At 44.7% G+C, this 27,104-nt stretch overlaps 1 protein-coding gene across 2 annotated transcripts; it reads right to left on the reverse strand.

Moving 5' to 3' along the window:
- Positions 1-403: 403 nt before the first annotated feature.
- TRAF3IP1 (TRAF3 interacting protein 1) lies at positions 404-27,104 on the reverse strand. Of its 2 annotated transcripts, none has more exons than XM_041465780.1 (15): positions 26,922-27,104; positions 26,291-26,359; positions 24,800-24,961; positions 23,815-23,955; positions 23,217-23,669; positions 22,480-22,557; positions 17,972-18,047; positions 15,300-15,398; positions 13,521-13,602; positions 12,756-12,839; positions 12,339-12,450; positions 11,783-11,819; positions 11,187-11,263; positions 1,201-1,424; positions 404-817 (listed from the first exon to the last, which is right to left on the reverse strand). In XM_041465780.1, the coding sequence occupies exons 1-15, from the start codon at positions 27,042-27,044 to the stop codon at positions 652-654; spliced, it is 1,983 nt and encodes a 660-aa protein (XP_041321714.1). In that variant the 5' UTR covers positions 27,045-27,104; the 3' UTR covers positions 404-651. The 2 variants fall into 2 exon arrangements, with proteins under 2 accessions (XP_041321714.1, XP_041321715.1); XM_041465781.1 differs by lacking the exon at positions 404-817 and adding an exon at positions 977-1,042.

Genomic DNA, 27,104 nt, shown 5'->3' on the forward strand with positions numbered 1-27,104 from the left:
TCTGCAGTTCACTAAAGAAAAATCAGTGGAATTATTCCTGTAGAAAAAGCTACAAGGACGTGCATTGGGGAGGAAACAGGTACTTAAATTAATCCTTTCCAAATGAACATATGCAATAAAAATGGAATTAACACCTGTGCAGATAAAACACTTCAGCTCCCTTACGTGGTGATGCTTGAATTGCATTTTCACTTGGTCCTAATCAGATTCCTGATAGGTCTGAACAGGATTCAGGAACCTTCTGACCTGCAGGAGTTTGGAACATTTAAGGGGGGAAAAGAATTCTTTAATACCCACTTACCAGGACAGTGTGTTCAGAGGGAATTTCAGGGGAGATAAGGCAGGGAAAGGAGATGTGGCCAGGGAGGCAAAGGGGGCTCTGGAAGTGAGAAACAGCAGCTCACAGTTAAACAAATAAAGTTCTTTTAATAGCTCTGCAACTTTAGCATTCAAGTGAGTATCATTTTATCCTGCATAATATCAACATCTAAAAATCAATGCAATAACAAGAGTTTTTCATAACATTTTCAGGGTTTTGGTCCCTAAACATTCTATATCTGAACAAGGCGTATCTGCTATTTGGGTTTTGGTTTTTTGGTAGCAATGTCAGTCAGTGAGTCCTAAGGCTCTTTAATTTCTTTTCCCTCTTCTTCACCTTCTTGAAGACACGCTTATGCTAAGAATCATCCTCTGGATTTTTTCGTCATTCCTTAAATTATTTGCTTTTGCAGCACAGATCTTGTCTTGCTGGTCTTTCATCAGCTGCTCCAGTTCAGCCAGCTCAGCCTTCAGTGGTTCCAGCGTGCTGTCTGTGATGCTGGAAGAGACACAGGGAACATGATGTTGTTGGAAACTTTCAAGCTGCTTCAGGTTATTTAATCCTCGAAGAAAATACATTTCAATACCTGAAAGGCTGCAAGGTATTCCATGGAATCACAGAATTTGGGTTGGAAGGGACCTTAAAGCCCACCCAGTCCCAGTCCCTGCCATGGGCAGGGACACCTTCCACTATCCCAGGGTGTTCCGATGGATTCATCGTGTTCTGGTGTAAGACAAGGCCAAAGAAGCTGTTTCACCAACTGTCCTTCACACCAGAAAAACTGCCATGCTCTGGGTCAAATACTTACATTGTTTATAAGTTTTAAGGGCCCCTAAAATCTGTCCCCAGAGACAAGCCCAGCTGCCCCTGGCCACACGCACCTCTGCTCCCTCCGCAGAGCCTCCGCGTGCTCCCTGTTCTCCTGGCGCCACATCAGCAGCTCGTTCCTCATGGCATCCATGTCCTCCTGGATGTAATCCACCATCCTGCCCAGCCTGAAGACATGCTGGCACACAGTCTGAATGGAGCCCTGGAACTTCTCGATTTCTTTGGCTACCAGGTCTCTCTCCCTCTTCCTGGATGCTTCTGAGACAACTGGCTTCTCCTAACAGGAGGGACAAACAGGGGAAGCATCAGAATTAGGGAAAACTGTTGCTGTAAGCTGAATGAAGGATGTTTGGAGACTGCAAACAGGGAAGGAGCTGGAGAAGTGTTCATGACAGTTTGAAATGGAAGAGAAGAATCATGGAATCACAGAATGGTTTGTGTTGGGAGAGATCTTAGAGCAGAGCTCATCCCATCCCATCCCATCCCCTGCCATGGACAGGGACACCTTGGATTATCCCAGGTTGCTCCAAGCCCTGTCCAGCCTGGCCTAGAACACTTTCAGGGATGGGACAGCCACACCTTTCTGGACAAGCTTTGAAAGCAGCATCAAGTTCTGCTGCTGTGTGGCAGCTGCAGGGCACAGCCTCCTCTGAGTTCTCTGCATCAGCCCCTTCAAGATGCTTCTCTCCCTCCACTGTCTGTATCTGGACCTCCAGCTCCTAATGCTGCTCCTAACAACAGCACTTCAGTGCTGGAACAGCCATGGTTACTCCCTCCTTGCACTCCTGGTCACGGCTGTAAAACCATACAGGCTGCAGGTGTGGCCTCCATAAACTCCACTACACCAAAGGAATTTGGGCTTGTGCTCCTTCCCTCATGTGGAGCCAGCAGTCTCTGTGGTGCAGCTCCTGAGGCCTCTCAGCTCACTGCAAGTCAAATTCAGAGTTTGCTCCAATGGCAAAGCCAGCAGGAGCAAAAGGATGCTGTAAAAAGAGCAGAGTGATGCCACGCTGCTAATACACTGGAATAATCTTATTCCAGCAAAGCCATTAAGGCAAAGCCCGCTGGGATTTTCTCCCCCATGAAGAAAAAACAACCTCGTTTTTCTTTCCTCGTTTTTTCTTTTCAAACACTCCTGCAGGTCGAATTCCCAAACCCAGACACAGAGAGCTTGAAGTAGAGTTTATTTAAAGTAATTCTGTTCGTTTATTATATGCCAAAAAACTAGAAAGGCCTTTACCTGCCACCCCAACCAGAGGGTGAGCTGATTCCTAAGCACAAGTACTGCTAAACACAGAGTGGGACAGGGAACCCGTCCCCTGTCCCCTCCTGCCCTCCTCCCAAGTGCCTGGCCTCCTGTGCAAGCTGGGGCTGTTTGCTCAGCTGGCTTTGGAGGCTGCAGGGCGTCCTGCCAAGCACACTTCAGCAGCCCTGGGCTGGCTGGAGGCTGGGGACACAGAGAGAGGTGTGTGAGGAAAACGCTCTGCCCAAGGTGCGAAGGCTGAGCCTCGCTGGGGCTGCTGCCCGCGCTCTGCCACACACGTGATGCAGGGAATGCTGCATTTCTGACTCTACTGGGGGTTGCTCTTTGCCTGGTTCCATCAGGAGCTGGGCTGAGGTGAAAAATGCTGCTGAAGCTGAGCCCTTTGCTGCCCAAGTCACCTCAGGAGAGCTGGCTGAGCTGTTAAAAACAACACAGCCCCAAGTTCCCCCCTGTTCAGGCCGTGCCTTCTTCACAGCAGCAGGTGTTCATTACACCACACCAGCCACATGATTCAGGGTTTTCTGGAGCCATCCATGCCTTTGCTGTCCTTTAGGATAGAAGAGCTGCGATCTCACAGCGTTTCAAGAGCTTCTCTCTCTATCCTGACTCTTTTTGTACTCCTTTTCCTGCTCTGTGCTCCATCCACAGCACTGCATTTTCCACATGGGGCTGGCAAGTGAACTATGCAGACAAGCACCTCCAGTCCATCAGCAGAGTTGTATCAGGTCCAACAGCTTCCCAGGAAGATCTCCCATTCCCTTGTTTTTCCTCTGCTAAGTGCTCCAAACCCTCACCACTCTCCTCCCCGCCATCCATTATCCGAAGGCTCAGCCAAAAAATAAGGAATTTATTTCACATCCAGCTCTCTCAGAAGGGAGAAGACTCAGCCAGTCCATTATCTGAGGGTTGGTGTGTGAAAACCTGCTTCATTTCTATTTTCCAAAGGCCAAGTTCTGGAATGTTTCCCAAGGCATTCTGCTGGAAAAGCTGGCAGTCCATGGTTTGGCTAAGTGCACTCTTTAAGGGATAAAAACTGGCTGATGGCCTGGCCCAGAGAGAGGTGGGGAATGGGGACATGTCCAGCTGAGACTGGTCACCAGTGGGGTTCCCCAGGGCTCGGTACTGGACCCAGCTCTGTTTAGTATTTTTATCTCTATCAAGGATCTGGATGAGAGAATGGAAGATGCAGACAGAGTTGGTGGGATGTGGATCTGCTGCAGGGCAGGAAGGCTCTGCAGAGGGGTCCATGGGTCAGCAAGGCCAAGGGCCAGGTCCAGCCCCGTGGACACTGCAGGCTCAGGGAGGAGCAGCTGGGAAGCGGGAAAAGGCCCTGGCAGTGTTGGTGACAGGGCTGAGCACCAGGCCGATGGCCCCCGGGCTGTGCCAGCCCTGGTGTGACACAGCCCAGGACAGCCCCAGGAGGTGTCCAAGGAACACTTGGATGTGGCACTGAGTGCCCTGGGCTGGTGACAAGGTGGGCATTAGGCACAGGTTGGATTCAAAGATCTTGGAGATCTTTTCCAACCCAAATGATTCTGTGATTCTATTTCTCATCCTTGTAATACTGGCATGACTTCTCTGATACCAAGACAGACCAAACAGCCTATACTTCCCTCCACAGGGAAGTATAGGATCAAAATAAAAAATGAAATAGAAATTAAAATCCCACAATTCAGTAAAGAAGCAAGCCAGAATTGGATACTTTAGATACAGAATATATCTACATAGAGATCTACACAGGTCTGTAAACACAGGTCCAACTCACAATTTGAAATATTCCAGGCTAAAATACACAGCTGCTAGAAAAGCTCAAGTGAAACAAAAAAAAATTTGGAGTATTTTTCATTAATCAGTTCCTTAAAGTGTATTAGTAAATACTGAAAATTAATTATAGTGTCCCTGTAACTCCAGCATGTTCTTTGTGCAGTGGAATACTTCAAAAAGTGAGATTAAAAGGAGAAAATATCCAAAGTCAGTCATGGATTGTCATGGTTGGAGAAGACCTTTAGGATCATCAAAGCCAACTGGCACTGCAAGAACTGAAACATAACACCGCTAAAAAAATCTATTAAATACTATTTGAAACAAAAATCTAGTAAATACTATTCATACAGGTTCATCAATAGGCTTGTTTAAAAATCAAAAAAATTTAAAATTAGTGTCTTTGAAACACATATGATACTGAACTGGTGTAAGAACTCCCAAGTTTCAAGAAAAATCCAAGAACAATTTCCTCCCAAGAAAGGTTTCCCAACCACAAGGCACAGCAGCTCAACCCGTGAAAATCACCACCCTTTCTTTGTCTCATTAATACCTGTGCTAATGATCCCAGAATCCCAGAGTGATTTGGGTGGGAAGGAACCTCAAAGCCCATCCAAGCTGGCCTGGGACAGCCAGGGACGGGACAGCCACGATTCCACGTCCTGCAGCTCAAGGCTCCGAATTATCGCTGTGACACTCCCAAGCTTTGCCAGCTCACACTGATTGTAAATAATTAAGGGAAGAGAAATCCATGAGAGCCTGTTCCCAGCTCCACAGTTGCAGCTATGGGTTAAAATCTCTGGAATGATGGCAGATGGCTTCCCCCAGCCGGCGACGTGGGCGGTACGAGCCCCGAGTGCCACCTTTGCTCACTCTGCACAAACGCCTAACGGGAGATTTTCAGTTGGGAGGAAAATGCCAGAATCCGAATTGTTCCAGGCTTTTTCATCAGACCCTACACCTCAAGCAACTCCCCTTTCCCAACAGCCCCAGAATCAATAAATTATCCCCGTGGAAAAGGCTGGATCACTTCTGTAGGCCCAACACGTTTCCTTTCCTTCATGTTTTTCATGAGGCACCAAGATAAATGTTTGCTTTGGATTCCTGGAAAAAAGGCTGCTTTTCCCATTACCTCCATGTGAGCAGAACACAACCTGGACTCGGGTGCAGCCACCTGAGAAATCTGAAAGCAGGAATTTTCTTTTTTAATCAAGAAGGTGGAAATTATCAACAAGGCTCCAGAAGCCATCAGAATTTCAAGAAACAGCATTTACTTACTTTTATACACCTTCCTCTTTGTTTCTCTTTTTTAATTAACAGGCTTTTAAATATCAATCAAATTAGTACAAGCATCCATCAAGCATTTCAATAGTTTCTACAGCCCCTTTTAACTATAGCCCCTATTATTATGTCCCACTAGGAAAACAGACCCAGGTAATCACATTTTATTGAGCTCCACCATTTCCCCCCACCTCTTTCTACAGGACAGGGCAGAAACTTCATTTTGTACAAGTAACTGGGATATATCCAGCACAAAACCAACAAGGTGGGGTGCTTTTTTATTGTATAAAATATATATTTTTGATCATAAAGGGTGTTTTCTTTTCCTGGTTTTTACAGAGTCTGTGTTTTAAGCAGATTGTTACTATCCACGAGGGATCCCCATAAGAAACTCTTTCACAGAAGCAGAGGGGAAACAGTAAATGTTAAAGCATTTCACATGAACAGGATGCTTTTTCTGCTGATGCCAGGTATGAGGTTCAGGCACAGGCCAAGGAGCTGGAGACACAATGTTCTTTATCACTGCACTTCCCAGAGTCAGTCTGACCTGCTCCTGAGCTGGAAGGTTCCACAAAAATAAAAGAATGGCTCTTTCAAGAGAGCTTTTTCAATCTCTTTTTTTTATTGGAGGGTGGTGGTTTTCCACATTAACTGAAGTTCATACTCGATCCTTCCAAAAAGAGCAGGACTTTTCACCTGTCCATGAACACCCACTCCAGCCCACACACCCACCTTGCTTTCCTGGGGAGAAATCAGTTCCCAAAATCTCCTGTATTTGGGGCAGTATTCAGCACACAAAGCAAAATTATAGGACCATGGAATGGTCTGACTTGGAAGGGACCTCAAAGCCCATCCCATTCCAACCCCCTGCCATGGGCAGGGACACCTCCCACTATGCCAGGGTGCTCCAAGCCCCAATGTCCAACCTGGCCTTGGGCACTGCCAGGGATCCAGGGGCAGCCACAGCTGCTGTGAGCACCCTGTGCCAGGGCCTGCCCACCCTCACAGGGAACAATTCCTAATTCCCAAACCCCATCTAACCCTGCCCTCTGGAAGTGGGAAGACATTCCCTGTGTCCTGTCCCTCCATCCCTTGTCCCCAGTCCTTCTCCAGCTCTCCTGGTGCCCCTTCAGGTCCTGGAAGGAGCTCTGAGCTCTGCCTTGGAGCCTTCTCCTCTCCAGGTGAGAACCCCCAGCTCTGCCAGCCTGGCTCCAGAGCAGAGGGGCTCCAGCCCTGTGAATCCTGAGCCAGAGGAGACAAGCCAGGAGATGATTCCAGCTGAAATTAGTGACAGCAGAGCACATTCGTTCACCCACGATGCCACACTGGTGCCAGTTCTGCCCAGCCTTCCCTTTCTCCTCACGCTTCCTGTCCAGAACCTCTTCCTGCTCAAAGAGCACCTTTTCCTGGTGCTCTTTGGAAAAAGGACTTGGAATAAACCTGCTCCTTGTACTAAACAATTTCCCTCCCCCCAGGCTGTGCCCCAGCACCTTGGAAGACGTGACAGGCCCTGTGCTGTGTCCTTTACACACTGCACCTCTCCCAGGGGCAACCACAGCTGCCTCACTACTTCTACACATCCTTTGTGTCCACAGATCCATCTGCTGTCTCACTTGGATTTATAGTGCACCCAGGACAGGAATTCCATGGTTTGGGGCACAAAGGAGCCCTGACACCAGAATTATCCCCAGAGTGGCCAGAGCCCTGTTCCTGTGTTCACAGCTTGCAGCATGACTGCTTGGGGGGCACATTTTTGCTCCCTAGAGCTGGGAGCAGTGTAAGGACCCTGGAGCACACATTCCTCCACCTGAGCTCCTGTGCTGCTCAGCTGCTGGGTTAAAAACCCTGTTTTGGAGGAACTGTGTGCTTGCACCAGAGATTTCCCACTGAACTAGCATCACATCACCATCAACAGAGATATGAAAACCCTTCCATGGGTAACTCCTCCTCCATTCCCCTGTCGGCATTCCTGAGGACACACCAAGCTGGCAGGATGCTGTGGTGGGAATGATGAGCCTCCCCCCAACACCAAACTGCTGGCGTTTCTGACTGCAGCTGCTGAACACAGCACATTCATTGCACGGACTGGAGGGCACACCCAGATGTGCAGCTGATGGATTAATGTAAAAATCAGTGACCTGCAGCTCTTCAAACAAACAGAATCAGCACTGATTACATCTGTCCTAAGCTCTGAAGTGCATAATGTACCACACTGGTAATTCAAGTTAATATTGCCCAGGTGCTGAGCTATTCAACACCACTTGTTCCTCCCAGAAGCCTCCAAGCTGCTGCTTTTCTGAAACCCTTTTGGTACTGCAAAGATGGGAATTCTGTTATCCCACTTGCTTCAGCTATTTAATAACCTGCCTACGTTTTTCCACACATCAAATAAATGAAGTGGAATACAAAATGGAACATCTGTTTCTTTCTCTGGTTGACATTAGAGGCTTAGACTCTAAACAAATACATTTAGGAAGTTTTTTTAGGAATTTGTTAGGCTGAACACAGCTAATCAAGGCAGCAAAAATCTTGTGTATTTTCAGAATGACCCCTTTGTTTGACCTCAAAATTGTGTATATTATTTTAAGTTTCTGCACATGCAAAACTAGATGATGAAAGTCCCAGTTTTCTTTCCTTCTCCCCTGTTCTCCTTTATTAAAACTCCTTAAAAAGCAAATGCATGTTTGGGAAACACAGCACAGAAAGGGTTTTGGAGGAATGTTTTTAACATAAATAAATGTTCCCCAGGCATCAGCAGCTGGAAGGTGTGAAACATCCCTGAGAGGGCACCAGCGTTACATTTGGATTAAGCATTAATCCACCAACTTCACCTCATTTCTGGTTGATTAATCCCCAATAAATCAGGTGGATCCATTGATCATTTTTTTGCTGAATACTGGAGTTAATAATGTATTAACCAAAAGTTACAGCACTCAGCCTGCTATTTTTTTTCCCTCTTCATTTTCCCAACTGGCAGAAGATCAAGGCTTTGAAGACTAATGAATAGAAGTGGGAAAATACTTCATTTCTTTTGGATGTATTGAATAGTTTAATAAAATGAGGGAAAATTAACATTCTAGTGACAGACAGAGGAAAGATGGAATTTCCCAAAGCAAGTTTTCTTTCAAGTATTCCCTGGATTTTTGGATACCTTACTCCAAAAATATAGCAGTACCCTTAATTTTACTCTGTGATGCACAACAGTTTGGAATATAGTTGCATCCTGATGCAGAGGATACTTCTGGAGAGTTTGATGGAAAACAAATTAAATAGACAGAGAGGCATTCTCAGAGGCAAGGCCACGTTGGAAATTTGGGGGTTTTTTTAACTTTTACTGTCACAACAACTCTATTCTCTAGAATTATTTCCCAGGATTCAACTGCATCTCTAGCTCTTGTTTTCTGAACTGTCAAGTGTCTGTCACACACTCCAAGCATTTTTAATCATCTTTTCCATTCAACTCTGCTGTCAGGAAAACTACACTTCTCTCTGGATCACAATTTCAGGAAAACCACACTTATCTGTGGATCACAATTTCAGGAGAACCACACTCCTCTCTAGATCACGATTTCAGAGCTAGACTCCTCTCTGGATCACAATTTTAGGAAAACCACACTTCCCTCTGGATACAATTTCAGAACTAGAATCCTGTCTGGATCACAATTTCAGGAAAACCACACTTCTCTGTGGATCACAATTTCAGGAGAGCCACACCCCTCTCTGGATCCCAACCCCTTCCACACCATAATCTGAAGAGCAGGAGCAGCAGAGGAACCTCCTGAAGCAGCAAGCAGCTGCTTGGCCAGGCCATCCCATGGTATTCCAGGAGCTTGGGCAGGTTTCCACGTGATGGACTAGGAAGTCAGCAGGTTTTTTTCCAGAATTAGTTCTCTATTCTCAGCACTGCTAACTCAGATCAGGGTTTCAAAAGTGCAACAAAAGCCAAACAAGTGCTGAATGAATGTTTCAGGGGCTGAAAACCAGCAATGGGACTCAATGGTGATTGTAGAGGGTCATAATTGGCCATTTAGAAATATTTAAGGGGTTAAAAAGGGAGTGTTTTAGTTTGTTACTTTCAATCAGGGAAAAAACCCAACCAGAAAATACAGCGCAGACACCAGAGGAAGCTTCCTGAGCTTGAAATCCATGTGATTCTGTAAATCCTCCCCCATTATCCTGTTGTGTGGCCAGTGCTGGACAGGACACACCACCAAAGAGGGCAGCCCACAGTGAGGGAGTGCTGAGAGACTAATGAATTCCTAATGCTGTTCCCAAACTGAGCTGGGAACTGATGATCCAACAGCACCATCTAGTTATAAACCCAGGAACAGGGACAGCTGCATGGCTTGGGCTCTAGTGCCTGCTCAGGAATGAGCTTTGAAGCTGCTGCAGAAACTCCAGAATCAACCTGGAACCCTTCTTTGTCTCCAAACAGTTCTCTAAAGGCAGAATTTCACCAAGCAGGCAAATCTCCCCATTGGATAATCTCATGCCAAGCAGCCAGAGGTGTTTCAGAGGCCAAAGACACAAGAGCACATTTCTAACAAATGGATGCAATTCAGCAAGTTGGGTAAAACTAAAACCACTCCTAACAGACTGTGGGCAGCAATCTAAAGGTGTTTTCCTCTTTTTAGAAGGATTCCATTTCTTCAGCTCTAGAATTATCCCAGAGGAATTTGGGCTGGAAGGGCCCTTAAAGTCCATTCCATTCCAACTCCCTGCCATAGCAGGAACATATCCCACTATCCCAAGGTGCTCCAAGCTCCAGTGTCCAGCCTGGCCTTGGACACTTCCAGGGATCCAAGGGCAGCCACAGCTGCTCTGGATACCCTGGGCCAGGGCCTGCCCACCTTCACAGGGAACAATTCCTAATTCCCAATATCCCACCTAACCCTACCTGGGCTCATCAACCACAGCCCTTGTAATACATGAAAGGAATTTTCTTCCAGGCCTGTATCTCAGCCAATCCCAAACTCCAGAAAGGAGGATACTCCCCCAAGAGTCAGATCTGCCATCCCAACTTTCTCAACGTGCTGGAAAAGAGAGGAAAGCCAGAATAAGCAGACAGGAGTCTGCTTCAACAGTCTTCAGGAGTCACCACTAATTTCACAGAGCTCTGTGAACAGCTGGTCTCAAACACTACAGACCATTCCTGGAAAGCATACATGCAGGAAAACCCTACAGTACTGAATTAGATTAAAATAAATATGATTGGAAGATGTAAGAGCTCATGGAATGCATTCACCTCCCAAAAACACCATGTACTCGTCTAATTTTACGAGACTCTTATCACTGCAGTGCTTCAGTGCCTCTCCCCAGCACATCAAAATGGATTTAGAAACTTTCCATGGGATCAGAAGAGTCCATCTCAGTGTTCTGCCTTTGCTGCCTCTCCTACCAGGAGCTCTGCAAGGCACACAAAGCCAGAGCTCTCTTGTTGCAACAGGAAGACACTCAAATATGGGGGGCTCAGGCTTTTGCTTCTGGTTTGTCACTGCTAGATCCTTCACACACACTTTCTAAGTGATCAAAACAACAAAAAAACCCTACAAAACTCAGCAAAAACAAAACCTACGTTCCCCTTCTCAACTGTGGAAAAAATCACATAAGCAAGACAAGACATGACAGAGAAAAGCTTGATCACAGATGGAATAAATCACACTTAAAGCAAAGAAAAAGGTCACAATTGCAACATCTCATCTCCCAGTTCTTTGAAGGCCATTGCCACCTCACCCTGTCTGTGGTCTGTGATGGTTTCTGTGATGCCTCATAATCCTTCTTTGTTTCTAGGATTCTTTTCACCAGCCCACCTGTTGAAAAACCACAATTTTTCTAAGCATCGATGGACACTAAACAGTTTTAAGCATTCAGACAATAAAATAAAACCCAACTGTTTTGTTTTATTAATGCAGACAATTTTTAGAGCAGCATTTTATTTTGTATTTTAAACACTGGTACACAAGGTATTTGTTATCTGACCTTTTTTCTCCCAAGCTTTTCTAGAACTTGTCTTTCAATCCAACCTCGTATCTCGGAGCTGACAAGCTGTACCTGACACTTGAAGAAACGTTAATTTATGAGCTTTATGCAGAATTTTAAATCCTGCTGACATTGAGGAAGCATAGAAAATGTGTCCTTAACACAGTTGTAAATCCAGCTGCACAGGAAAACAAGCCTGGGTAAGTAAGTTGGTTTTCCTGCAAACGTTGCAAACTCCTTCCCTCAGGAGGGATCTTAGTGCTCTGTTCAGCACTTTAAGTGTTCAGCATTTGGTTTAAACCCAGGGGTTGATTCTAGAGCTGTACAAATATACATAAAAGCAAACGTACCATGCTTTTGATCCTCAACCAGCTCCACTTCTGGCTCCTACACGTGCAGGAAGAGAGTGTTAGTTGCAAAAAGTTGGCATTGCTGTAATATGGAACTATTCAAAAATATTCAGCTGGAGGATGTTTTAACAAGTCAGGGAATCATGGAATGGTTTGGGTGGGAAGGGACCTTAAAGCTCATCCCATTCCACCCCTGCCAGGGGAGGGACACCTTCCACTATCCCAGCTTCCTCCAAGCCCCATCCAACCTGGCCTTGGACACTGCCAGGGATCCAGGGGGAGCCACAGCTGCTCTGGGAATTCCAGTCCAGCCCCTCTCCACCCTCCGAGCCGGTAATTCCTTCCAATATGCCATCTGACCCTGCCCTCTGGCAGTGGAAGCAATTCCCTGTGTCCTGTCCCTCCACTCCTTGTCCCCAGTCTCTCTCCAGCTCTCCTGGAGCCCCTGTAGGCCCTGGAAGGGGCTCTGAGCTCTCCCTGGAGCCTTCTCCTCTCCAGGCTGGACACTTCAAACAAAATATGGAAAAAGGTTCAGTCAGCTGCAACAGGAACAGACCTTTGGCATCTCTGGCAGGGGCGCTGCTGTCTCCACCACGAACTGCTCGTCCTCCTCATCAGACACCTGCTGCTCCCTGAGCACGGTCGGGGCTGTTTTAGAGCTGCCGCTCCTGTCACGGACACAGGGAACAGGGGAATGAATGGAAATGCTGAGATCTAGCCAGAATAAACTAAACTCAGCTAAAAGCCATCAAAAGATCACAGAATCCCAGAATCAATGAGGCTGGAAAAGCTCTTCAAGTCCAGCCTGTGAGCAATCCCCACCCAGAGCACTGAGTGCCACGTCCAGGCCTTCCTTGGACACTCCAGGGATGGGAACTCCACCATGAGGTGACATCCCAAACTGGCGATGCCAGAGGAGCTGGGAAGGGTGTGCTCCAAGGAACACCCCCTCTGCATCTCCCTCATCCCTCACCTTTCTGGGATTAAGAGCTCAGTGCTCTCCTGATGTTTCACTCGCGGAGGTGCCAGCCTCGCGCTGCCGGGACGGGGAATCCGTCTGCAAGAACAGCGGGAATGGGGAAAAATCACATTCACAAGGGACACAGTGTGGCATTCACATCCTCTGAAAAAATCCCTTCACCCAGGATTTTTCTTCTGGGAAGCTGAGTAGCCTCAGAGAAAAAAGAAAACAATTCTTATCTCATTTGCTTCTCCTGTGTTGTGCTCATGTGGAATGTGTTTGGAGATTGTTCACCCACGGGTGATTGTTTCATTGGATTCTGCTGTGAGTTGTTTGACTCTTTGCCCAATCAGGGCCAGGCTGTGTCAGGACTCTGGAGAAGAGTCAGGAGTTTTCATTGTTATCTTTTAGCCTTCTGTAAGTATCCTTTCTGTATTCTTTAGCATAGTATAGTTTAGTATTCTTTAATATAATATAGTATCATAAAATAATAAATTAGCCTTCTGAGAACATGGAGTCAGACTCATCATTCCTCCCTGCCACGGGGGTGCCTACAAATACAGTAACACAGCAACACAAGCCTTTGCTGAGCCAAAAAAAAAAAAATCCAAACATTCAAATTAAAAAGCAGCTTCACCTCATCCGTAACACCATCCTTATGGAACGCACAGAGGAAATGCAATGTACTCCTCAAAAATTTTACTAAAATTTTACTCAAAAATTTTACTCCATGGAGCAGTTTATGGATTGAGAAGTGAAGAAAGGATGGAAACACACCTTTGGGCAGGTCGAGGTGGGACATCAGGAGGTGCTTCCCCATTTTCAGGCTTGTCAGGAGCTGCACTCTCCACTTCTCTTTCTATTAAACAAAACACCATAAAACTGGGGCTTAGCTGGGCTAGGAAAACCTCAGGTTTTTATGACAGTATTTGGAATCTTAGCATTGCACTAAAAAAACCACTTAAATTTCTTCATTTTTATAAGTTTCTTAATATTGTGAAATTCCCCCCCTGTGAAAATGACATCATCTCACTCAATGCTTTTGTCTCCCTTAACCTCTTATCTTCCCCTACTGGGATTCTTGGTTGAGGTGGTGGCTACTCCTCGAGTAAAGTCTACTGAAAGCATCTAAACTCAGCCAATTATGTTTAAAAACTCTATAATACATCACAAAAAGGGCAAAAAGCATTAGAGAAGAGCTTGATTTATTAAAAAACACTTTTTTATGTTAAAAGTTTTCAACTATGCTGCTCTTTTGTCACTGGAATGTTACTGAGTCTCTGGCAAATTAATCTGTAAATAACAAACAGACTGATTTTTTAGAAAAGTTCTATTTATTCTGCAATCTGATAAAGTTAGGCATGAAGCACACAACAGGAATTACATCCAGAACCTGAGAACTACTCCCAGGGCCAGGAAAATTGGGATACAGAGTCTTGTTGCTCTGCAACAAAATATAACTGAAACAGACAGAAATAATGCTCTAAAAGATCCAGGAAAATCAGTTTACTTCACCTAATAAACAATGTTTTATAATCCTCATGGAGTGGCTTGGATTTGGATCTTAAAGGTCCTGAACCTAAAAAATGAGGGGTTTACAATGCCTTGGTGAATAAAGCTGAAAAACAAGATCAGTCAATAAAATAAAGGTTGAGCTCAATGGTAAAGGTTGGACTTGATGATTTTGGAGATCTTTTCCAACTTTCATTATTCTTCTGATCCTGAATATTTGGTTCTTAAACCACCAGGGGATCCAATCCAAATCCATAATGAACCTGGGGGTACTCATCTTACATCCATCTCAATTACACCATAAATTTATTTTCCACCCCAGATGCATTCCAAAGGACAAGACAGCTCCAAGAGATGAAAGGAAATTCGCGTGGAAGTTCTCCCAGCTGGGGAAGGTCACACAAATGTCTTGGCCATCCATCCATATTTCAATAGGCTGCCACAGCCATGAGGCCCTGGAGGCCAAAGGTGGGCTGGGAACACCTCCCACATCCATGGGATCCATCCTCCCAACCAGCCCAAGCATCTGCAGCTGGAGAGAACAAAAATGCAGCTTTTTGCTGCAATTTCAGCTCCTCCTCCTGCACTTTGTTGCCATGGCTCCATGTGTGTTGTAGCTGCACACACATCCATGTCTTGGGAGCTATATCCAGCTTGGGGGGGGAAATAAAGGAGTAAGAAAGAATGCAGGGATGGAATTTTCCTCTGGAATCCTATAAAATGCAAACACTGAGACTTCCAAATAGTTGCACAAAAAGGCAACATGCAAAGGTTCCCTTCTTACAGAGAACAGTCACCAAGGGATTCAGGTGCAGTCATTTGCCTCTTGGAAAACAGAAGAATAGGAAAAAGGAAAATAAAAAGTAATTGCTTTATCAGGGGATGGACATTTTTCAAGGCAGAGTATGAATGAGATGTGATTAAAGCAGACAGCAGCACTTGGATTAAGTGCAAATCACCCTCCTTACATCATTTAGCAGCATGGATTTGACCCAAACACTCCAGCGGGGCTTTCCATGGCAGCCACACTTGAACTTTCCCTACCTTTCTGTTTTTCTGCAAGGCCTGGTTCATTTTTCTCCTGCAGCTCAGCAACATCATCCTCTGAAATCCCATCTGCCACACTCCTCATGTCCACAGCTCCTGTAACAAACCAGTTTATAGTCAAATGAAACCCAAGAACCAATAAAAATTCAAAATAAAAAGCCATGCTAAATACCTGCTAGGACTTCTTTAAGGGCTGCCCTAGTTTAACAAACCTTCTTCAGTGTCAATAAATCACATTCAAGGTGCACAAAGACTTTTTAAATGAGTGCTGACTGAACTCCTGAAAGCTGAAATATTCAGTATAAACCTCTATAATTTATCTGCCCAGAGAGAAGACACATTTCCTCCTGTTGTACATTGATTTATTTCCAATTAATATAAGATAAAACAGAAAGCTCTGATCATCATCACCACTGTGCAACATGCATCAGGAAGTTTTCTGACACTCTGGATTATTCACCTGTGACAAGCCCACTGTGTCAAAAAAGAAAGAGGGGTAATGCCCCAAAATATTCCTGGCTCTGATAAACTACAATTTGAGTGCTGCATCAGGGAGAGAGGACTGTTTTTAAATACTCACCCTGAAGTCATTCTCTATTAAACTTATCAGGAAAACTGGATTCTGGTTTTAAAGGGACAATCCCTAAATAAGGTGTGTCTGGTCCTTACAGTTTAGTGCCATATAAAACAAATATAAAACTTTGGGAAATAAAAGAAGTTATAGGATCGGCTAAGAATCACTAAATAGTAAAAATAAGGCTGCAGTTTTAATGGAATCCAGACAGGGGTTTTTCAGCTGCCAAATTACTCAGACTTCACAGCACAGGAGATGTGACATAAAAATTTCAATTTTCAAGCACCAACTTGAATGAGGCTCCTAAATTAACACACATACAGGGGGGATTTTCCAACGTATTTAAGGTGCCCAAACAAGGCTATTCATTATCCTGAAAGCAGGACTGATGTAACTCCAGTATTTTGCCTCAGACACATAGAAACCTAAAACAGAAATCAAAAAAAAAAGTGGGAACTTGGGAAGACATCCAGCAACATATGATCTCTTTATATGAATTATTGATAATGAGATTGGAAAATTAAGTGCGTGAAGATTTTCATGCACCAATTTTTAACCAGAACTGCCTTAACATTAACAGGCATTAACAGGCATCAATTCACAGGTGTCACTGAATCTTCTAAATAGAGACATTAAAGTGATTTATTCTTTTATTCTTCTTCTTTAGGATTAAAACACCAGGGGCACAAAGCACTGAACAGAAATTAGGACCAATCACGGAAATAAGAGGAGGAAAGGCACTAAAATACAAACAGAAATTGCAGTTCCACTACTGCTGTCTGAACTTTGGGTTCAAGCCACTTTTACTCCTTATCCAGGAGTTTCTCCAGGCTCTTCCTCTTCTTTTCCTACACAAAAGGACGGCATTGCTAAGCTAAGATTCTTTTCCTCCTGATGTGCAATATTTGGGATATTCTGAAGACAAACCACTTCCCAGTCAGTGCGTAAACACAATATTCAAAGGCTGAACTACGGAAGTTGGTGACACAATGCCAAAGCCCGCTGGAAGCCGGACTATCTCTGTGCACTCCAGTAGCCCCAACAGGAGTGGGAGCAGCTGGGGACTGGGGTTTGCCCCCAGCTGAACCTGAAGAGCTGCAAGCCCTGCAGTACATGCTGCTACAGCCATGGCAGGGATCAGGCAAAGGAGGAACAAGGAGACGCTTTGTCTTGAGGCTCCACAAGCAAAATTTTTGGCTTTTTGTGAAGGTGAAGGAGGTAAGGCCGAGCAAGCACCCCCGTGCAAGGGGTTAAATACAGCTACAAACAGGGGGTGGGTACAGAAAACAACCAATAGGGGCATTTCAAGGGTGGAGCAAGGGGATTACAGCCACACTGTGGGACCAATCAGGATAGGGGGAGGAGAGGGAAAAGACACATGGGCCAGTGGGGCGTCGTGGATTAGGGGAGTTCCAAGTGGGTGCTTCAATCAGGGGTTGGCCCCGGGGTGAGTGGCAAGGAACATTCAGGAAAAAGGGGCAGAGTCGCCTTGACAGGCAGGATCACCTTGACAGCAGGGAAGGGACTAGAACGAAGGGAGGGGAATAGCTTGAGGCACAGCTTTAAGGGAGGGTACAACTTAGGGAAAAAAGAACTTGGGGAAAACGTGGGGGGATAACAGAATGAACCATTTAACAATAACTCAATGAAATAAACACAAAGCGTAACATCATAATTGCAAGGAAGCACCTCCACAGATAAATAATTTATTTGGAAAGCCTGGACCAACTGTCTGTGAAACCAAATTAAAACCATTTCAACCTTCACTTTGCTCTGCTGTAAAAATTTAACAAATGTTACATGTCAGAAATAGTTGCAGACAAGTCCAAAAGCTTAATTACACAGAAATTACCAAAAGCAGGCTGAATTTCTGTCTGCAACTGCGCACAGGCAAAGAGAGCAAATTGAACTGAATCTCACTTCCTGTATCCCAAATCCAGGCAGGAAAATTGCCTCTTGGATTCACAAATGCAGGCTGGGAGTACAAACCAAACCCTGGCAAAAATAAACATGGATATTTAAGCATTTCTGCTATTCCTGTTCAATAACCCTGCAGCATATCTGATAGACATAACAATATCCTCCCTGTGGTTACCTTCTCCTCCAGGCTTGGAGGCATGCCTTGATGCTTTTGCTGAAGGCTGCTTTGATATCCTTGCAGGAGTTTCGTTCTGCAAGAAAACAAAACAAAACAAAACAATAAAAGACCAGAAATTTATATAACAGTAGATCTAAATATTATATCATTATATCTAAAATTCACTTCCTTGTGTTGCTTTTCTAAGTATTATACAGAGGAAATATTGACCCAAGAGTTGATCCACGCGTTTACGTTGAGTTTATATCCCTCACAGCCTGTGGATATTTTTTCCTGGATAAATGCCACCTATTTTTTTTCACATGAACTTATTTGATGGAAAAACAACTTCCAAATGGGAACTAAGAGTATCCCACCTTGTGGAATACAAATGTTATAAAAAGGAGGAAGATTCCTACAATCACCTCTGTGTTTCAGCTGCATCAGATAAACAGCTCCTCTTCAACCTGCTGCAAAATCTTCTAGACTTCATTTCAAAAGAGAAGCAAGGATTTAAAAAACTGTGCTACTAGGCTTGCCCAGTCCATTACTTAAATGGCAACTTCCCTGGATAAAAATCCTGCCTAATATCCCAGCTCCTGAAATATGTTTAGCACCTCCCAGGATCTCTTTCCTTACGTGCTTTTTTTTTTTTTCAGTTTTCATCCAAGACTTTTGTTAGACTTGCTGATCATCATTAAGGTTGGAAAAGACCTCTAATGTCCATATTGATAACCTGAGAATCACAAATTCTGCCATTTTTATGCCATCAAAGAATGGTTTGAGTAGAAGGGACTTTAAAGCTCATCACCTTCCACCCCCTGCCCTGGGCCGGGAAACTTTCCACCAGAAGGAAGCGTTTTTCCTCTTTACAAATTCTGGCATGTTCTAAGGAAAACCAGACACAATTCCAATCTTGAAGTGGTTCATCTTAATTTTAATTCTCCATAATAACCTCCACGAGCCCAACACTATGGAAGGAGGGAAAAGAAAGCTCTTATCCCATCAGGAGCACATCTGGCACACTACAGCCCCAGCAGCTCTCTGGGTGAGGTCATTATTAGCACAGGTGGGAAGGGAGCTGCCAATAGGTGCTGAGGCTGCTGCAAGAGGGGATTTGGTCATTTATTTATGTGGCTACAAACAGAATTTTTGTGGAGCCACATGTGCAGCCTGGCAGCAGGTGCAGGGTGAAAGCTGACATTTGCTCACTATGGCAGCACACCAAAACAGAAAGCCCACAATATTTATGATTGAGGGGCTTTCCAAAGGGAGATAAAAGAGGTTATTCCCCTTCAAGACTTTGAAAAGCAGCCACCGGAGCCATTAAAGGGAAATCTTGCACTTCATCTCACACCATGCTGGAAAAACACATTACAGCAGAATCCTTGATGGATGCATGCATGCTTCCCAGTCCTGAGTAATTATGTTTCCACGTGGAGAGGATCCAGAGCCTTCTGCAAACCATCCAGGCTGCTGCTTTGTCCTCATTATTAACCTTTAAAGAGGGTAAATTTCACTTCAAGACAGAAGAAAATGTTTGCTGGTGTTGCAGAGCTCATTACAAAATAAGCCACTGTGATTCCCCCCTCTAATTCATCAGCTCTACTGATGGTTCTCTATTAATAAATAAGAATTAAGTCTGTGAACGCCAATTTCATCCCATCAACCCTCCACAGTACTTTTCTTCTAATTAAATCCACAGTGCCAGGAGGTATCTTTCCTTCTCTGCAACAGAAAGCATGCACGTGTAATTTTATATAAATAAAACCACATACAAGGAAAGATCTCCACTTGCTAAGGCCAGTTTGAGTGCTGTGCTGATAAGATTTATTAGGAAAATATCAATCAATTCTCTTTTCCTCACCTAAAGTCTGGCAAGATGATATTCTATTGGTATTAGACCCTGCAAATTAAAAGCTCAGAAAAGGAAAGATCCTGCAAATTGGTATTAGATTGGTATTGGTATTAGATCCTGCAAATTAAAACTTCTCAAACACAGAGATGAGGAAAATCTCTGTTTTCAAAGCAGTTTAAAGGATGTATTTCTGATGTAATGACACCAAAGAGAGAGGGACATTCCCAGCTCCACAACAGAAATGTTTTAGCCACGTCCTGCAGATTTCCATGAAGTGATTCTCTCTGCTGTCCTTTTTTTAATTCCACAGTTTCATTACATAACCTAACTAAGTTCCAAGAGGAACAGAAGTTCATTAGGCAGGACTTAGAGGCTGCTTTAAGTGACCACTTCCAGAGCAATAGAGTTTGCAGGGCAAATTCAAACCCATTCTGCAAGTGGCCAGAAATGACAGGATATTACAGAAAGCTTTAGCCAAGAGCTCCAGCTGCCATGGGAAGAGACTTTTCCAAGGTGTTTGGCCTCAAGGGGAAATGATTTACCTGTTCTGTGGTCACTTCCAGCACCAGATGCTCTGTGACCTCCTCCACCTCTTGTCAAGCCTAAGCAATAATGATCTTCATTATTTAGAAGGTCCAAAAGGCCATTTTAAATCTGATTTTTCCCTGAGATGGACTGAGAGTGAACAGAACACGACTCAACCCTGATCCCAAACTGCAGGATGCAAGAGCCAGCCTTGAGGCAGCTTCTGATTGCCATGTGGTAGCCAAATGTCTCTTAATTCCTACTTATCCCTGCTTTCTTCTAGCTCCAGAAAATTATGGATACCCATGTGATGACTACTGCACACTGGGTAACACAAAGTTTCTTTAGCAGCAGAAAAATACATTTAAATTACCAAAAAAAGTCAGCCTTAAGTAGATTTGGAAGCTGGTGTCAATAATTAGCAGCAAGAAAAACTGAGATTTGCATAAATAGAGAAAATCTCATTAAGCAAAGTCAGAGACTAAACTTTAAGGGACAGCTTTGCTGTACATGTAGAATACTAAAAAAAAAACTTTTAAATTGATCTGTTCTCTAAAGTAAATGCATTAAAAAGGTAAATACATTAATCCTGAGGAGGAAAACACAGTGGCTGACTTGTTGGGTACTACCTCAAACTGCTTCACTTCTATTACAAGTGAACAGATATATTCTGTAACTATCTATAGAAAAAAATACATATAAAAAGCTAAAAAGAGATGCTCAAGATTTATTAATTCAGCAGCAGAGACCACAAAATAAGATTCATAATCTTTCATGTGCACAGAAAGTTGTTTGCCTTCTTTTGACTACATTTGTTTCCCTGCCAGGTGATTCAGGTGGAGCCACAGTGGCTAAATTGAGGTAAATCCCTGGAAATAAAGGCTGGGAAACTCCTGGAAGGACCAGAAGATCAACCCCAGTCCATGAGATGCAATTTCCAATGATTTGCTGCTGGAATTTCCTCTAAATCACTTTGTGCAGCTATCTCAGCTCCCAAGATTCACTGGGCACGTTTTCATGTCATCTCTCCCTTCCCCAGCTTTAAAACGATGACATGTGCCGTGCTCTGCTCTCAAGTTTGTGTTTTCATCATCTCAGAAATGAGCAGCCTCCGCTGTTACGCAAGCGGGCAGAGGCAGGAATGTCATCTGGATTTCAGGTAATAATCCCAAAGCCTTGGAATCCCTCCCAAAAGCACTTAGGAGGGGAAATGAAACTTTACTGCCCTGCTGCATTATTGTGGTGCCCAAGAGCATGATGAGAGCTTGGGATGAGGCTCAGAATTTCCATTAGAGACCCAATTTGCAGGAAGTTTGACTTGGCCATGAATATTTGCTGGAGGCTAAAAAAAACAAAACTCTTTTATAAGCTTTCCCTCTCAGTGCCAATAACTTAAAGAGTTTGGTTGGACTGGAGTCAAGGAAGAGCCATAAATTTGTCATCTCATGGGGAAGACATGATAATGACAGTGGGCCCAGAGACTCTTGCTAGAGCTGGGATCCTGCCTGGTGTTTCCTCAGCCTGTGCTGCTTTAGGTTCATTTACTGAAGTCTCCCTCTTTAAACATTTGGCCACGTGGCTCCATAATTCCCCAAACTGCCTCAGGTCATCAGGAAGCAGCAGATGGAGTGACAGTGGTGACACAAGCAGCAGCTCCTGTGCAGAGGCACTGAGCTGCTCTTCCAGCTGCAAACCATGGACCCTGAAACAACACTGGACTCCTTTTCTTTCTAAAACAGTAACTTCTGCTAAAATTCAAAAACAAATACAAAAACCCTCTCAGCTTTCCAAGAAAGATTCTGAAGAATCAGGAAAACTCTTGACAGGGGGTTGGAAGAGATGAGCTCTAAGGCTCCTCCCAACCCAAACCAGTCGGTGATCCTAAGAAGTGTCCAAAATATGAATACACAGAAATAAAATCTGCAAAATAAAATAAATTGAGCAGACTTGTTTTTTTTTTGGTCCAAGCTCAGAGAAATTTTTAATAAATAAACAACCAAAAAACCCAGGGAAGCATCTATTTCATGTATTTCCCAGCCCTAAAACTTGCCATTTACCCATCTTTCAACCCTACATCATTTTTGAGCAGATTCCCAAATCAAAATACAACACTTTGGTTATTCCTACCTCCTCCACTACTAACCTCAGTGTCTGGCTGGCACTTGCTATCTTTTGTTGGCCTCTGTGGTTTTCTATGCATGGATTCTTCAGAATCTGAGGGCTGGAAAGAAATGAACTGGTTTAGAGTCAAAACAAGCATTTTGGAGCCCATCAATCCTGAATTTCTACCAACAGGATAGAAAGGCAGAATAGAAAATACTCAGAGGAAGAGGAAATAGAAGAGTACCAAAATGAAAGGCAATGAAAAGGTGGTTCTCAGGGCAGTTTAGGCCCTATAATCCTTAGAATACCCAGGAATCCTAAACTGGTTTGGGTTGGACGGGACCTTAAAGACCATTCAGTCCCAACTCTGAGAAGGCTCTCCAGCACCTGAAGGGAGCCAACAAGAAAGATGGAGAGGGACTTGGATAAGGGCCTGGAGTGACAGGACACAGGGAATGGCTTCCCACTGCCAGAGGGCAGGGACAGATGGGATACTGGGAAGGAATTCTGCCCTGTGAGGGTGGGCAGGCCCTGGCACAGGGTGCCCAGAGCAGCTGTGGCTGCCCCTGGATCCCTGGCAGTGTCCAAGGCCAGGCTGGACACTGGGGCTTGGAGCAACCCGGGACAGTGGAAGGTGTTCCTGCCCATGGCAGGGGTTTGGAAAAAGGTCCCTTCCTGCTGGATGAGCAGGAATACAAACCTTGAAGGGCACTGGAACAAACACAGTCCCAACCACAGCACAGGGAAAGTTCTTCCCCAAAATAACGTTTCAATTACCTTTTTCTCTGCTTTCTCCTTTCCATGTTCCCTGAGATGTTCCCCATCTTTTTCTCTGTCCCGATCTCTTCTTCTCTCGCTGTCTTTCTCTCCTTCTCTGTCCCGGGCCTTATCCTTGTCTCTTCCTTTCAGCCTGTCCTTTTCTCTTCCTCCTTCATGTCTTTTCTCTCTTTCCTGTCCTTTATCATGCCTGAGATCCTCTCCTCGCTCTGGGTCTCCTTTTCCTTTGTTTTTTTCTGTTTCTCTTCCTTGCTTGTTTGTTCTGCTTTTGCCTCCTTCCCTCTCTTGTTTTTCTCCTTCCTTTGAGGTGTCCCTTTCAGGTTCTTTGTGCCTGTCTTCATTATTCTTCTGGTTTTCCCTCTCCTTTTCTCTTTCTCTGCTCTCTTTCAAATCTCCTTTGGGTTTTCTGTCTCTGCTGGGGCTTCTGTCTTTAATTTCAGTGTCTCTCCTGCTCTAAAAACAATGCAAACACTAAAAATTAATTCCAGTGCATGGCAACTCAATCACACAGTGACTCTACAAACACAAAAATGCTAAAAATACCCCAAACAAATAAATCATGGTACCCCAGTACCCCTCAAAAAAATGCAAATGCTACCTCTTTATCCTTATGGCTTTTTTGTTCTTCTGCTTTGGCCTCTCTGCTTTCTTTTTGTCGAGGTTTAGAGGGTGGAGGTTTCCCTTTAGCATCAGCTTTTTCCCCAGCCAAGACCCTTTTTACAGCAGCATCACTGGACAACTGCAAGGAACAGAAAAACATCACTGAAATAAGTAAATTGTTTCATTAAATAATTAATGTAGTAATTATTATTTTAAGAATGTAACAATTCAGTGTAAAAAACATAATAATTCCATGAAAGAATGTAATAATGCTGTGTAAGAACAGCCCCCGCAGTAGTTTTTAACCACAGACCAAATTTCTCCATTATTGTATTTCCATAATCAAAAAAAGCACAGTAGAAAAATTACTTTCATTCCATAATTAAGAGATTTGACTGAAAGGAGATAAAGCCAAAGGTGAGCAACTGTAATGCATCTGTATCCCAAAATTTTAAAGGTTCTGGAGCTTCATTTTGTGCTTCAAATCTAATAAATGATTTGACAAAACAAACAGAGTGAACAACAGTGAATAATAAAATCCTTACTATTCAGAATGCATTTGGGACAATTGCAGAATGCAATGTGAGAAGCTGGCTCAAACTCTTGCTGAAGATCATGAACTCTCCATCCGCTGTTACTAAGGACTGACAAAGTGTTTCTACTGCGCAGTTAATGACAGCAGGGGGTAATTAAGGCACAGAATCATTTGGGTTGGACAAGACCTCCAAGGCCATCGAGTCCCAGCAGTGCCTGGTCCCCACCTTGTCCCCAGCCCAGGGCACTCAGTGCCACATCCAAGTGTTCCTTGGACACTTCCTGGGATGGGGACTTCTGAGCACCCTGGGCAGCCCCTGCCAAGGCCTGAGCACCTTTTCCTTGGAGAAATTCCTGCTGATGTCCAACCTGAGCCTCTCCTGGCCCAGCCTGGGGCCGTTCCCTCTCCTCCTGCCCCTGTGCATAAAATCTGTGTAATTCTGTCCTACCTTATTCAAGCAACACTTCCCAATTGCCTGAAGGAATTCATTGGTTTTCTCAGGCTCGTGTCCAGCCACAACTCGTGCTGGTTTCACTGACAGTGGCTCCCCTGTCACCATCACAACAGCATCGATGGCCTTCTGAAGGAAGCTGATTTTGGATTCCTTATCCTGGTAAAAGAGCAATGAAGAGAAACTTTTATCTCCACAATTATTATCATGTTTGTTTTTGTTTCACAATTATACTTCACAAACAACCTGCTCCAACTGCTCTTCAATCTTGCAGTGATTACATAAAATCAGAAGTAAAAAATAAAAGACCAAATAAACAAAGTTAAGCCAAGTGAAATTTCAGAAGTCCTCACAATTAAGGAATCTTCATGATTTCAGTCCTCCTTACAGCTCTCTCCTATTGATTACTCAGATAAAAATTATTCTCCTTATCCTCTACAACTCCAAGACAGATCACAGTAAGGAAGCAGACAAGTCTTCCTCCTGACCAGTTTTGGGAAGAGGAACTCAAGGTTGAGACATTTTCCCCCACACTCCAGGATTTTGATCTCCTCTGCCTGAGCTCTGGAAAACCCCATGGACTCATGGGCTGTGAAAGAAATTTGTGAAAGAAATTCTCAGAGTGGTAGCAGCACGTAGATGCAGCAAAGGCCTGCTCAAAAGCTGCTGGGAAATCTGCTTTTTGCATCACAAAGGACACTATCAAAAAAACCAACAAGTCAGTTATAAATGACATAACTGTAGTTATCCTGACAGCAGTAGGAGCAGCCACAGAAATAAACACAGGCATTAGTCAGTGACTAAAACGTGCAAGAACTGGCTGGAGGGATGAGAAGTCAGAGCTCACACTTCAGTTGCTACGTTAAACAAACACCATGGGATCAGCTGCCTAAGCGGCAACACACAAAAACTGCTTTGTTTGCCAGGCATCAGCACTAAAGCTCCCAAATCAGGCTGGGAGTTGGGGAACTCGGCATCAGCTCAGCCAAAACTCAGGGGAAAGCAGCAAACAGAGAGTAAAGTCACCCTTGGACTTAAGAAGAGTTTTCAGTAATAGTATTAACCTTCTCTTTCAGTAATCAGCCAGTTTTATACTGCAATAAAGCTACTGTGGAATGCATATCCTAGACAGGTGAGTCCTGGGACGTTAAACACAGATATTTAATGTGCTTATCTATATACCATATATATATATATGTATATATGTGTGTGTGTTTGTACATACACACAAATATATAGAGCAGTAAGTTTAGGTCCATGGATTCTCTTGAGAGACCACAAGACTCTTTAAAACCAAAAATTTGCACACTAATCTATAGGTGTCCACCTCATGGAAAGTATAATATAACCCACCAGCAGGAACTTTTATAACTTCTTCACAAAAATAACAACAGCTCCTTGGTGCTGAACACAGAAAAGACCAAAAGAATCTTGTGGCAAGTTGCAAAAATCCTGAAAGCTAAATAAATAAGGAAGTCCCATGCCCACCTTGACATTATCTGACTTCAACTCGAAATCTGTGTAAAGTCCTCTCAGAAAACCTGTCACTCTGATCACCTAAAAAAAACAGAAGAAACTGGGTAAGTCAATAACATTTAAAGCCTCTGCTCAATAAACCTTGTGGGGCAGCAGGAAATGCGTTCATCATGGAAAGGGTGGTCAGGCATTGGGGTGCAGTCCCCATCCCCGGAGGTGCCCAGGGATGGCCCGGACGTGGCACTCAGTGCTGGAGCCAGGGTGGGCATCGGGCACAGGCTGGACTCAGAGATGCCGGGGGCTTTTCCAGCCTCAGTGATTCCGGGATTCTGTGATGTTTCACTGTCCCAGGCTGCTCCAAGCCCCAGTGTCCAGCCTGGGATACTTCCAGGGGCAGCCACAGCTTCTCCGGGCACCCTGTGCCAGAGCCCGCGCACCCCGACAGCAACACCTCCTTCCCAAAACCCCACCTAGCCCTGCCTCTGCCAGCGTGACCCCCTTTTCCTACCGCTACAGGTACCTTTCCACCCCGAACCCCCCAAACTCACCCCAAAACGCCGAGATTTACACACCGCTCCGGGCACGCCCCACAGTGCCGGGGGAGGCCCGCGGTGCCCGGGCTGCCTCACCCCCACACACCCACCTCACAGATCAGGTCGTGCAGGTAGCGGAAGGGCGGCTTGCTCAGCAGCGCGTCGGTGAGCGGCGGCTTGCGGATCACCTGCCCCAGGGTCTCCCGCGTTTGCCGCGACACCGCCTCGTTCATCGCGGCGGGGCCGGGCCGGGCTGGGGCTCGAACCGGGATCGCCGCGGGACCCGCCCGCCC

This window comes from Pyrgilauda ruficollis, unplaced genomic scaffold (genome assembly GCF_017590135.1).
Source record: "Pyrgilauda ruficollis isolate IOZ18807 unplaced genomic scaffold, ASM1759013v1 scaffold191, whole genome shotgun sequence".
Classification (NCBI taxonomy): Eukaryota; Metazoa; Chordata; class Aves; order Passeriformes; family Passeridae; genus Pyrgilauda; species Pyrgilauda ruficollis.

Bases quoted from the DNA above. Each gene is read 5' to 3' on its own strand.
- TRAF3IP1 (XM_041465780.1), bottom strand. From the start codon at position 27,044: ATGAACGAGGCGGTGTCGCGGCAAACGCGGGAGACCCTGGGGCAGGTG. The intron at 26,360-26,921 runs GTGGGTGTGTGG...TGTTTTTTTTAG, and splicing joins TGCACGACCTGATCTGTGAG to GTGATCAGAGTGACAGGTTT. The intron at 13,603-15,299 runs GTAGGGAAAGTT...TTTGTTTAATAG, and splicing joins CCTTGCAGAAAAACAGAAAG to AAAGAGAAGTGGAGAGTGCA.